General features: G+C 36.9%; 1 protein-coding gene across 1 annotated transcript in view; it reads right to left on the bottom strand.

Moving 5' to 3' along the window:
- BLTP1 (bridge-like lipid transfer protein family member 1) overlaps positions 1-14,161 on the bottom strand; it is a gene marked incomplete in the record, with an annotated part of 179,272 nt that overhangs the window by 69,424 nt on the left and 95,687 nt on the right. The window contains 8 exon segments of the mRNA XM_027773678.1: positions 1,164-1,214; positions 3,379-3,472; positions 4,061-4,306; positions 5,097-5,803; positions 8,435-8,610; positions 11,467-11,642; positions 12,126-12,284; positions 13,177-13,396. Of these exon segments, the coding sequence (XP_027629479.1) occupies positions 1,164-1,214; positions 3,379-3,472; positions 4,061-4,306; positions 5,097-5,803; positions 8,435-8,610; positions 11,467-11,642; positions 12,126-12,284; positions 13,177-13,396 (1,829 nt within the window).

Raw genomic sequence — 14,161 nt, 5'->3', positions numbered from 1 at the left:
CAGGAAACTCTAAAAGGAATGGAGGCCTATCAAGGATATCACAGAAAAGATTGATGCTCATTTTCTTACTGTTGCTTCCGTAGAGAATAACAGTGCCTAGCATGTAACATGTCAGCTGAGAAAACAATTGTTGAGTGGATAGGATCTTGAGCCAGTAAAAAAAAAAATTCCCTCTAAAGTCAGCACTGATATTGTTTGTTATATATCCAGAAAACTCAGTAAGTAAAAGGAAATAATAAATCTTCTGTTACTATAACTTCTAAAGTGGAATTAAATGTGTTTTTCTACACTTGTTACACTAATATGTATGAGTAGTTTCCAGAAAAAAAAAATTGATTCTCTAATGCAGGTTTATTTATTCTTTTTTAGTATTAATATTTCTAGTTGTTTGCCAAAGTGATATAAATCACATGTAATTCCAACCAAGGGCTGTTAATTGATGATATTTTGTCTACAGGTTATTATCAATATATAATGATAATCTTACTAGCAAAGAACATAGGTAGTGTTTTATCTATTCATTTGGCACATTCAAATTTTATAGACAATGTCTAAAGAAAGAATCAGTGCTAAGAAGTATATTAATTTGTCAAAGTGAGAAACTCGTGTGATGAATATTTAAATATAGCACCTCAGAACAGCTCACTACTGCAAAATATCCAGTAAGCCATGGTCAAGTCAAACCACTCCAAGTGTAAAAGAACATCAATGATCTCTGTCAATAGAGCGGTAAGCTCACATCTTAAAACCAATTAGATTGAAATAGATGTTTTCTTAACATTTTAATAATTATTTTTGTAATTAGTGAAAGGCCTATTACAAAGTGAAATTTTGAGCTTCAATTATCATCAAGCATTAACAAGTATTGTGATAACAGAAAAAGTAACAATATTATGTCTAAAAAAAAACACAAACAACACACAACTACAGAGTTACAACCTGTCCACCATAACAAGGCATCAATTACCAAAAAGGTAGCCCTTACCTGTGTTTTCCTTAAAAATCAATAAACTTTTATCTATAGAAAGCTCTATATTAAAGCTATAAAACAATAACTAATTGCATACATTCGCAGCCATGAAGAGGTATTTTAAACATTTATCTTTAAAGCAATTCAATACTATGTTAATCACAAAGCCATGAAGAAGAAGAATATGACATACAGAAACTCTTGTTTGGCTGTACTTGTAGGAGACGTAGGAAAATCCTCCAGTCTACAGATGAAGATTCAAGAGAAAGCAGGAAACAGAAGGGAAGCAAATAAACATTCATGCACAAATTAGTTACAATACGACCAAACATCTGGAAAGATTTTTAAATTCCCCACTCTTAAAGTTTTCCTTCAGGCCTTTTAATCTATTTTGTTTTTCATTCTGTACTTTTTTAATTCAACTATAAATAAAATGCCAAAGAATACGCTCAAAAAATCTTAACACTGTAAGTTTGACTGTGACTAACAAATAATGTTTATTTTTCAAATAATACAGTTAAGCGAACATTGATTAGGGAAAAAAGAGGAAAGTATAAATTTCATAATCCTCTTTAGAAATCATTCTATAAAAATTCTGTTTAGCAAGTTTATAGACTTTTCTTAGGAGGTAATAGATAATGAAAATAGATCCAAGAGGACAGAGTAAATGAAACGCACGAGACATCTAAAGAATGTGGCTTGGTTTGTAAATAGGTTGAAGTAACCATGGTTCTTCACATTTAAAGCCAGCCAAGGAGCCACGGAAACCATGGTCGTGACGACTTCTGAAGGAAGTCATGATCGAGTGGAAGGAGTACAGGTTCAGGCGACTCTTCTTACTGGCCCTATGATTTTAAGTGCCTTAGGCAAACACAATGGCCTTTGAACATCAATTTACTGTTCTGTAATGATGGGATAGAACTACCCAGTTCACAGGATTTTTAAAATATTACATTAGAGTTAAAATGGATAATACTTCTCAATCCATACCCAATAATTAATTTTTATAACACTGAACTAAATTCTCTATTTAGCTGGTATTTAGCATAAGGGATGCATTATAGGATAATAGCACATTAACTAGTTACAATATTAAGAAAGAGAAAATTTTGAGAATATGACCTAAATTATTAAAAACACATTTTTGTACTTTTTGTACTGATTAAACAAAACTACTCCACTGAAAGGAAGTTAAGAATGATATTATAGGGACCAGCAGATGGCATAATGGTTATGTCACTGAACTCCCACGTAGTTGACCACAGTTCAAGTCCCAGACCCAGTGGCTTAAAACACACACTGGCCACGTGTTCATGCATGTCCAAAATCCCAAGAGGAGAATGGAGGAGAAGAGACTGGGGTGTGGCCATCCCCTCCCCCCAGGAGTGATTTCTCACTTTCTGTCTCTCTGTCTCTTTTTGTCTCACAAGTGAGCACATGTGCCCTATAGCAAAAGTCTCTCTTAAAAATAAAAGAATGAAGTTTTATACTACTAAAATTATAAACAAGGTCAAATGATTGAAGTTTTATACTACCAAAGTTACGAACAAGGTCAAATGATTGAATACATTAATAATAGATTATGGATCTGAATATCAGGTATAAAGGGAATCACTATCAGAACAATTCTGAACAGATCCAAGAACAGAACTTTTAAAGAATAGTCAAGTCTTCATTGTTAAATTCATTGAAATATAAAAATGACAAGAGAAAGTTCTGAACTCAGCATGAATATGGGAAATAACTATTTAATATAAGGTTATGAGATAGTCTTTATTCTTTGCCTGTAATTTTGTTTCTTAACTATTTAAAATCACAAACATTTGCATCGTAAACACCAAACTGATATTTTTTACTGTGATCATTTTTCTTTTTTTGAAGAGGTTTTTGCTATAGGGTGCATGTGCTCACCGGAAAGACAGAGAAACAGACAGATAGAAAGTGAGAAATTCCCCCCCCCCCATGAGGGATGGCCACACTACAATCCCTTCTCCTCTGGGGATCTTGGGCACACACGTCCACACAACACACATACACACACACACACACACACACGTGCCCGACGTGAGTTTAAGCCACCAAATCTAGGACTTGAATTGTGGTTGACTACGTGGGTGTCCAGTGATGTAACCATTATGCTATTTGCTGGTCCCGACCATTTCACTTGTTAGACACTCTTACAATGTCCAGGGCCCGAACTGTGGTCAACCACATGGGAGTCCAGCAACATAGCCATTATGACATCTGCTGGTCCCTGATTTGGTAATACTGTTAATTACAGAATCTCAATATCTGGGAAGATTATTTGCATAAACCTAAAATTTAGGAGGTAAGGATTCATCTAAAGAGATTTTACTTTTTGATAAAACTATAGCAAACAAGTAAATAATAAAAATGGACACACTTACTGTATATTGGGTGTAATCCCCTCAAGCAGCACAATATTAACTCCACCAATATGAGCAGTGGCACATGTCTCTGTCATCTTTTGATGTAAAACATCTTAAATATGAGAAAAATAATTATTTGAATTCTGGAAATAAGATAATTTCATATTAAAATTGCATTTTATTAATAATATATTCAGTGGCAAAAGATATCTTTTAAGTTATGATAAGATTTGACTAGTTTAGAATTACTTGCTTAAAAGTATATTTATTTATTCTTTCCATTAGATACAATAGCTCAATATTTATGTACCCAAATATTTTCACTGGACATATATGTTGCCCCAATCCACTATCTTCCATTTAAAAAAATTTTTTTTTTATATTCAATCACTGTGTATCACTGCAGCATACCAAATGAATTTTCCCATCATGAATACAGTTCCAAATATATTACCATACACATTACCATCAACAAATAATTTTCCATTTTTCTATCTTTTAAATGTTTTGCTTCTTTCATATTCCCCTTGATTCCCTCCCTCTTACCTTCCCCATTTTCAATTACTTTCAAAGTCCTTGGTATTTCAGTAAAAAATATGGAGAATCCTATTTTCTGAAGAAAGCTTTCCAAGTAGAATTTTGAAGTTTACATTGTTTTTCTTTAGAAAAATTGCACTACAGCATTAGAAAATCATCATACCTTTCATTTTTTCCTTAAGGGTGAAACTGCCATGGATCCTCTTTAGTTCAGACTCCATTGTTAGCCCACCGATATCCGCCTCCAGGTGTGTGCGGTTCACCATGCCAATCCCAAACACTATCAGAGTCACGTGCTGAGGTTCAGAGGTTACCAAGCTACGTTTCCTCTGTGTCCTACTCAAACTGTTATTGTCTTGTTCATTCTCAAACACAACTTTACATGTTGGCTCTGTAGGGCTCCGAACTCCTTTATAGGTAAATTGAAACACACTGTTTTAGATAGGAAAACTGCTAAATGGAAGAACATCCCAAATGATTTCTTACCTTTCTATCCTTTCTATTCTTCACATTCCCAACCAGCTCTCTTCCTCACCAAAAGTTTAAAAAAAAATCTTTCTTAAAGAGATTTTTGCAATAGGAAGTGTGCACTTGCCAGAGAGGCAGAGAGACAGAAAGTAAGAAATCACTCCCCAAGGGGTTAATTTATGTTAAAACAATAACTTTTTTTTTGGTTTATTTGCTTAAAAGTATATTTATTTATTCTTTCCATTAAATACAATAGCCCTGAGTTGCTTTGATGGCCACATTGCAATCCCTTCTTCAGTCTCCTCTCAGAATTTTGGGCATGCACACACATGCGCCTGGTGTGAGTTTAAGCTGGCAGGTCCAGGACTTGAACCATGGCTGACTATGTGGGAGTCTAGCATAACCATTAGACCATCTGTTGGTCCCTTAAAAAATTTTTTTTTCAAGATATTTTCCTAAGTACCTACTGAAACTAAGTAGTTGAGTGAGATGTTTGAAATCAGGTCTGTCTGAATCTCTAGAGTAAAGCAGGTAAGGGTTAGGAAGACTAGGAAATGGGTTGGCAGGCTATCTGAACAACATTACCATTTTCTCTCCTTGGTGACTGCTCATTTCCCAGCATTCCAAGTCCCACTTAGCACATCAAAAAAGCATGATGAACAACCTCCTGTCTTCTTTGGTATTACTGCTATTCTAAACGGAAAATTTAAAAACATAAAAATGTCTTTTACCTGCTGGCCCAAATGTTTCTGAAGACTTTTCCAGTATTCCTGTTGGATCGGAGATAAGCGAATAGAAGTTGAGCAACTTATACATGTTCTGCCAGCACTCGGCTGAAGGCTCACTTTGTTCTGACACCGTAATTGAATCCGAGTCGTCCATATGAATCGTCATGTGATCTACCACATCTTTTGAACCTTTTCTAGACACTTTTGAAGTTCTTCTTTCAGATCTCCCTAGGGAATTTTTATTTCGAGATTCCTTTTTGTTATTCTCATTGTTGGTCCGTTTGTTCTTTGCATTATTCACTCTGTTGCCACCGTTAAGACTTCCTCTAGAGCTGCGGCTGAAGTCAGATGAACGAAAATCCCGATGTTTTCTGGTTTTGAAGGTGGGTGTTGGGGAAGCTGACCCGGCTGTGTACCTGCTCAGTTTAATGTCAGTCTGAGTTGCTTTGATGTCATCTATCATTGTACTGAACTGATGAATAAGACGGACCAAGGCCATATCCACATGCTGGCTTATCGACTGACAGGATATAGTGAAGTTGCAGTGAAAAGTATTGTAATAACGCTTGTTGAGATCATGAAAAGAAAGGGCATTGGTAGAGGTCTGAGGGGTGCACACCGACTTTTCCATTACGACGGCACTGAGGCTGAAGGTTTCCAACATTAATGCCGGTTTGAACTCAAGTGGAGGAAGATTCACGTGGCCTTGCCTAAAAAATATAGATATTTAAAAAAAAAAAAAAAACCAAGTTTTATTTCCATTTTTCCAGAAACATGTCTTTATTTATTTACTGGAAAAACAATATCAAAGGTGAAATAGGGGATAAGGCATTTAAATAATGTTAAAATGAGATCGAGCAGAAAATATGTGTCACCAGGACAAACTTTAAACTGGAAACTGGACCTTAAGTCACTTTCTTGATTTTACTCTAACACTGACTAACAAGCCAAAATAAGTCTTCATATTTTAAAAAATGATTTCAGTGAAAAGATAATTTTTCTTATACCCAATGATCTACCTACCCCTATGGTATTAGAATTTAGAGTCAATTATAGATCAATTGGGATACCACTCTCAAACATCTCCATGTATTTAATTTCGTCACATTTAAATTAATTTATTTTCTACTAGAAAGAAAACACATGGCATACTTCATCAAGTTGAAAGTGGGAAGGACAAGCAGTTGAAATAGAGGAAAGCTATGCTCTAAACCCATCTCCTAGACTCCAAAATATTCAGACAAGAAGCCATTTTAAAGCTGAAGTATGCCCTGGCATGTCCAGGAAAGCTATGTCAAAACAAAACATGCATACAAAACATAGCTCAAGATCTTATATAAAAGAGTAGAGAACCAAAGTCTCCTGCTTATTAAAATTTTTCATATAAGGTTATTATAGACAATCTTAATACAAAAAAATGTCAAAAATGCCTCAAATAAACTACCAATAACAATAAACCTTAATAATTGTACAAAGATATTTTTCCTCTTCTTCCTGTGTGAATGAACAGCTATATAGTATTAATTTAACACAGAAGGTTTTTTCCCGTGTAAAAAAAAAAAAAGCAGCTGCTGCTGTCTGAAGTTCTCAAGTTAACTTAAGTAACTGATAAAGGACAATAGTTCCTTAATAAATAATAGTATTTGTTAGAGTACTGCCACATTGCAGTGTCACTCGTAAGAATGCATAAGCTCACGGAAGCCTGGAATCAATGCTAAGTGCAAGGCAGACACGGGAAACCTGCTTCTGAGAATTAGACAGGAGAGAAAACAATCAGAAGAGATGAAAATAATGCACAATTGCAAAAACAAGAACCTAAAACACACAAAGGTGGCAAGAAAATCCTCAACAGAGGAGATTCGGGCAAAGGAGAAAAATAATCTGGGTGTAAGACGAAGCAGTCATGTAAGATAAAAGCGGACAGAGAAGTAAAGAGCTGGCAGGGGCACTACGGAGTCAAAGTTATAATCCATATTTTAAAATATTTGTTAAGTTCCTAATATGTGCAGCTACTTTAACTAGAAACAACAGAGGAATAAGGGAACTGATTTTTTTTTTTTTTGAGAGATTTTCACTGTAGGGCGCGTACGCTCGCCAGACAGACAGAGAGAGACATAGAGACAGAAAGTGAGAAATCACCCCCCAGGGGGGATGGTCACGCCGCAATCCCTTCTCCTTCCTTCTCCTCTCGGGATCTTGGGCACGCACGCACACGCGCCCGGCGTGAGTTTTAAGCCACCGGGTCCGGGACACGAACCGTGGTCGACTACATGGGAGTTCAGCGACATAGCCATTACGCTAACTGCTGGTTCCCGGGAACTGATTTTTATAAAGACAGTATATGTCAGACTCTTTGCTAAATGTTTAATAACTGCCCTGGCTTTACAGTCTATGGGAGAATTAGGTTTGTAAATTTCCAATTATTTGCAGTTATTTAACTAGAAAACAAAAGGGAAAAAGGGAAACTGTTTTTTTTTTTTTTGAGAGATTTTCACTGTAGGGCGCGTACGCTCGCCAGACAGACAGAGAGAGACATAGAGACAGAAAGTGAGAAATCACCCCCCAGGGGGGATGGTCACGCCGCAATCCCTTCTCCTTCCTTCTCCTCTCGGGATCTTGGGCACGCACGCACACGCGCCCGGCGTGAGTTTTAAGCCACCGGGTCCGGGACACGAACCGTGGTCGACTACATGGGAGTTCAGCGACATAGCCATTACGCTAACTGCTGGTTCCCGGGAACTGATTTTTATAAAGACAGTATATGTCAGACTCTTTGCTAAATGTTTAATAACTGCCCTGGCTTTACAGTCTATGGGAGAATTAGGACATATAGAATAGAGGACAGAACAACCCAAAAGTAACATACAATAATTACCAAAGGAGCAACGAGCTACAAAATTAACACACAAAGTGATGATTGGGAAAATATAGCGTGGTGAAGGTCTCATAATAAGTAGCAGTTTAAGGTGAAATCATAGCAGAACAGAGGAACAAAAGCAAACTATCAGCTGGTGCTAAGAGTGTGGATTACTCAGAGCTGGCATGATGGTAGAAAATTTGAGGAATGTTAAGTTTGATGATGAAAGGCAATTAAGTTCAGAGAATAATTGCACACGTGTACACATAGTACAAGTTTAGCTCAGGTATTTTAACCCAAAATAGGAAGTGCATAAAGATATTAATGTTTTGGTGCCTGGATTTGATGGTTCCAATATAGTACTTTCTGTTATTAAATGGAAATTATCTTCTCATTAAGATATTACTTTCTCAATAGGATTAGAAGATGGTAAAGTTTAAAAACAAAAGGTATTATAAATTTTCCGTAAAAACACAAAAGACACCTCCTTGCTCTTTTGCTTCTTCTCTCCTTGGCTGTATCTGAATCCACAATATCTGCTCTGAGGCAGTCCAAGGTCCCAGAGAAGGAAAGGTGCTCTCCAAAGTACATTCGGTAGCAGAGTGGCATTGTGTCCTGTGACTGGATTCCCGTATGACTCAGAAGAGGTTTGAAAACAACCTAAAAGACATAAAACATCCCCATGAACTCACTTTGTAATTCTTCATTTAATGCAGCCTTTTTCTTATTCTACTATGCTACATATTATTACCAAGTGCGAAAGGAAAAAAAGGTCTTATAAATGGCCCTTATTTTACTTAAGTTAATATTTTTGAGCACCTATTACATGCCACTTGTCTTCAAATTAATCATGAGAACAAAGACTCCTTGAATGTCTGAAGATACAAGGAAAATAAATCAGTTTAACTCATTTATACTCACTGCTTTTAAAAGGCATCAATATCTACTGTTTCAATTTACAAAAAAAAAAAAAAGTCACACAGCACACTAGGTTCAAAGTGTTACATCAATCCCTGTGTTAATATAAAAACATTTCAAATGTTATATGCTCAATATACAACCTGTCATAAAATGCTTGCAGCAGTCATTCAATAAAAATCTTCTGACAGAGAACGTCCTTTACATTTTAAATAGTGTATATGCATAAAAAAGTACATTGGTCTGGTGCAAGCTCTAGATAATTGAGCTCCGTGGTCACTAAATGTTAACTGAGAAAGAAGCGACTACCAGCGTTCAATGCTACAGTACTATAAACACTTTGACTACTCATTCTCTGCTGCCTATTTTCCTCCGTCTACCACCTACTAATAGTTTCTATCCAGCACTTCCCTCAACTTCCTCCTCTTACATACTCCCTCTCCCTTAGGGATCTTTTCCTGAAGATTTGAAAAACCTCACCTAAATGTGCAAGTGCCATTTATGCAATGAAACCCAAATGCTCATTTCCAATTGCCCAAGGTCACCTCATTTTGTGTGCGTTTGAGTTTGAGAAGACAGACCACTTTTGTGAAGGTCTGAAAGCTGAGAATGAGAGAATTCAAACAATTTTATCCTAGACTGGAACCTTCGGGAGAGATGGTCTCCCTTGCATTTTTGCTTGGCATACTCTTTCCTGAGTTTGTTCTTTCCTACGTTTGCTCTTCTGTTGCAATAGAAAAATTCACGCCTCTACTCATCCCTCAGATCATACTCTCTTATAAATCCCTGTCTACTCGTTATGCCTTCTGTTTAATTCTTCTTATCCAAAAGGAGCTTTGGTTTCTGACTTTCGATTTTTTTTTTTCACCCTACCATCTTGAATGACTTCACTGGCTACACAGATGACTTGGTTTCAAAGTTACATGACTTCCTTGTTTCTCACAACTCTGTCTTAAACTTCATTGCAGCACCTTTCTAGACCCTACATTACATCTTTCTGCCTCATTTTCCCTACCATAGTTGCTTTGGATTAGTCCCCCTTTGTTCCTCTAGCTGAGCTGCCGTGTGCAATGACAGAAAAGTATACAATAGCACTCATTGCTACTAATGCACCAACCTGAGGTCTTAAGTAGACCCCCAGCATGATTTGGGGATTCGGGAATCTGCGGCGAGCCTCTACCCATCCATCCTACCTTTACACATGTCTAAACCACCTTGCACAATCTGTTACTTTATTATTTGATGTTTCTATTCCTGGTGGATTTTAGAATATGTGTAAAATATTGTGGTTATCTCTAAAAATGTATATTGAATACTAATAATTATACAATAAACTTACTATACAGGTAAAAACAAAAATTTTTTTTCCTTACTCTCCCCTTTCAAAAACATGATGGAGTCCATAAAACCTACTCCATTGTATTGGAGAAAGAAAATCTCATGAAAATTCAAGTGTCTGGCATGCTTTTTAATATAAATTACCTCCTTTCATAAGAGAAACATTAAAGCTAACCCTTTGTAAATGTACCACTGTTGTTGTGAACTGTTCTTATTGTCCTCTCAAAAACTGAGAAAAAAGGGCATCTCTAATGTCCAAAGCATTTCTCTCCATAACTGACTCTAATTCCAATATTTCTCATTTCTCTACAAATCTCCCTCCATTGGCTAGTCCTTCTTTCTTCATTAACTACCTGATTCCTCATGCATGTTCAAGCTTCTTTCATTCTGAAAAAAATGACACCTCTCGAGACCCATATTCCACTCTTCCACTTGCTTTCTGTTTGCTTAGAAATAGAAAGTATGTTTTAAAGGATGTCAGCCTTTATTCGCCACATTTAATCAATTAGATAAAATTCTATAAGTCTTCCTTTACCTTTTTAAAGCCACAACCACCTAAGTTTAGAATCTTAAATTATTTAAATAAGTCATCTTTTCACTTAAATTTTCTCTAATCCACTTATCATATTGCTACTCATATAATATTTCTACATGTCCAGTTTATTTTATTTCAATGTTTTAAAATTGTCAATGCCAACTCATTGCTTAGTCAATAGTCATAATGTAGCATTAAAGACTAGGATGTGATTAAATTTAACTTTCTAGTCATGTTATTTAGCCAACAAACAATAGAAATTTTATTATACAAGGTCCCTCTGTTTACTGATCTATAGATGCTTTGTTTGTATTTATAATTAACCTCTGTACATTTTAAAGGTTCTCCCTGTTTTGCATGAAGGCTTTAGGCCGACAGGCATGAATAAACAGTTTCGCTAGGATTCCAAGATGTAAACTACTTGATGGCTCCAGTTGCAAAGTTCTGCCAAAGGAGGTACTACTTTTTCTGTCTTTACTCATACTGGAGCATGTACATGGACACATGAGAGAGCAGCACTCTCCTCAGTCATGCGTCCATCCCATTTCTCCAGTCCTCCAGACCCCCAGGATCCTGGCCACACACTCACACACCGAACTGTTTGAGGACAAGTAGGATGGGGACTCCAACTGTGGTTAACACGTGGGTTCCAGCTTCGCAGTCCAGTATGCTGCCAACTAGACCAGGAGGCATCATTATGTTCGGGGGCAAACAGGCTGGCTCACCTGTGCATCAGCGAGCTGAACAGCAGGAAACCCTTGGTTTGCTTCTTCCACGCCTGCCACATCATCCTGACTAGTGCTATGCTGAGAATGTGTCCCGTCCAAAGTGTTCTGGTCACTGGACAAGACGGTGTTGAAATCTGAGGCTGAGGGTATTGTAGGAAGGTTGGGTGCAACACCTACCAGGGGACAAAACGGAAAAATGAAAATGATCAGGAACTAGAAACAACATAAAAGGGCTAAGGAAGGTAAATTTTGAAGCCTGTCTTTATGTACCATTATGAGGCCATTTAAATTAACTAAAAAAAAAAAAAAAAGAAGAATTAGTACTTTTAGGTTATTTTACAGCATAGTTTATTAATAAAAAATGAAATTTAACTGCATTTTCAGAAAACTTCAGTCAATATTATACATAAAGTCTATTAGAGCCAGTAAGTTCAAAATATAGACTTTTTATGGCTGGGAGAGCTTTCAACAGCGTATCACGTCCCATCAGTTCAAGAGCTATAAAAAACACGTAGAGCATGGCAAAAGCCACAGATGTCACAGAACCACACAGTACTTCCATGTTTATCATTTTTAAAACTATCTCTGAAAAACAAGATTTTGTCACACCTATATGTGACCCTATAGTGGAGTGAAATAATTCGATAACTCAGTACCTGTCGGAAGACTGTTATGTCCTGATTTTGTCACAGGAGATTCTTGGACCACACTTCCTCGGTTACCCACAGCATTGGACATCCAGTTATAGAAACTCACAGATGATGGCTCAGACAGCAAGGGATGTTCAGATAACATATCAGTGGCCACCGTATTTCCTGAAAATAAGGTCTTACTGAGTACAGTATTACTTACGTACTAAAGAGCAGAAAACATGATTTCTGTAGCTATTTTTTGAACAGTCAGATATTTAAAAATGCCTGTCTTTGCATATGTTTTCAAACTCTCACTGCATAATGTTGGTATCTGGCTATGCAGGCCTTAATAATTAGCGTATTTCTATTATAATGAGTCAGAAATTCTATGTTAAATGGCCTAGAGGGTACCTCATGCCAAATGTGTAGTTTAATTTTAGTGCTATAAATTTTTATGCAACCTATGGGCATGAAGACCTCAAAAAGTTACAAATAGACCTCAAAAAGTTACAAATAGAACAACCGTTTCCTAAAACATTTTCTCAAAAAGGATGAGCTAGACAACTGTCTTAGTCTGTTATTGTATTGCTCACAGTAATACCTGAGGATGGGTAAATTATTAAAAAAAAATTATAGGGGTTTATTGACTTACAATTCTGGGGGCTAGAAAGTTCAAAGCTGAAGGCCTGGCACCAGGTCAGCCGACAACATAGCTGCTGGGAGCAGAGAGCTGGGGGCAGGTGTCTCTCTTTTATAGAGAGAACTAACACCTTGTTATGAACTCACTGGGTTCTTATGAGACCACATTATTCTGTTTGCAAGAATATTGCCTCCACCGTGCAATCACCATGATGCAATCACTGCTCACTAGCCTCGTCACCAAATTCCAAAACATGAAACTCTGGGGCACAAACCATCGTCCAAACCATAACAGCAATCAAAGGGTGCGCGTGTGTGTGTGTGTGTGTGTGTGTGTGTGTGTGTGTGTGTACACACACAAGCTTAAGTCCTGCTTCATTTTGCTTTAATTGCCCCACAAAAGTAAACTTAAAATGATCAAACCAGAAGTATGTACCTGTTCTTGTTAGAGAGCTACTTTTCACAGCTGCACTACTTCTCTGCGGAGTCCCTTCCAGGAGGTTGTGCAAGCTTGGGAAGCTTCCAGTCAGGTAGCTGAGGAGGCTCTCCTTCCTGGGACTCTCCTTTACTGGCATCCCAGTACGTCCAACATGTACAGGAGAATCCGTGGCAGTGTCTCCACTGGTATAGCTCAGAGAATGATATGGATGAATGCCCTGCAAAAGAAACAGCACGAAGTTCTTCCTCATACATGCAAAAATGACTGCTAACAACTACAGCCATTACTGCTGCTATTCCTATTAGCTATTCTGCATGATAATATCAAAAGTAGTTATGTCTTCTGGGACTAGTGAACTGCAAATGTATGTATAATGGTTTTATGACTCTACAGTACAAGACAAAGGGTATTTCTATTTACCATTATTATACTGAAGCACATTTGCTTATTGTAACCATAGATTTAATTTTCCTTCTAAATCTGAAGGAGTCTGATGAAGAGATATATAATCCACAGCACAGTACTCAAACAGATGGAGGGAATAAAAGCACTAGTTAATACTTAAGAAGACAAAGCATCACAACTTCAGAGAGTTTTGGGCAGACCATTTGTGGAGACACTAAAAAACATCCTTATGATAGTGAAGGAATAAAAGGAGCCTCAAATAATTCTCTCTTTTTTTTAAAGAATTATTTTATTTATTTAATTTTCTTTATCATCATTATTATTTTATAACTTGCTACAGGACATATGCAATCACCAAAGAGAGACAGAGACATAGACAGAGAGAGAGAAAAAAATGAGAAAGCAAGTCACCAAGTCCAGAACTCAACACTGTGGGTGGCCATGTGGGAGTCCTGCACCTTAACCACCACGCCACCTGCTGGCCTCCTCAAATGATTCTTTACATCACTGCTTAATTACTGAACTAGCAAACTTATACCTAGTTACAATTTCCTTTACACAAAAAATTTCCTCAAAA

The sequence above is a fragment of the Tupaia chinensis genome, unplaced genomic scaffold, assembly GCF_000334495.1.
Source record: "Tupaia chinensis unplaced genomic scaffold, TupChi_1.0 Scaffold000362_1, whole genome shotgun sequence".
Taxonomy (NCBI): Eukaryota; Metazoa; Chordata; class Mammalia; order Scandentia; family Tupaiidae; genus Tupaia; species Tupaia belangeri.
The sequence above is the reverse complement of the archived record's forward strand: the minus strand, read 5'-3'. Positions and strand labels throughout refer to the sequence as shown.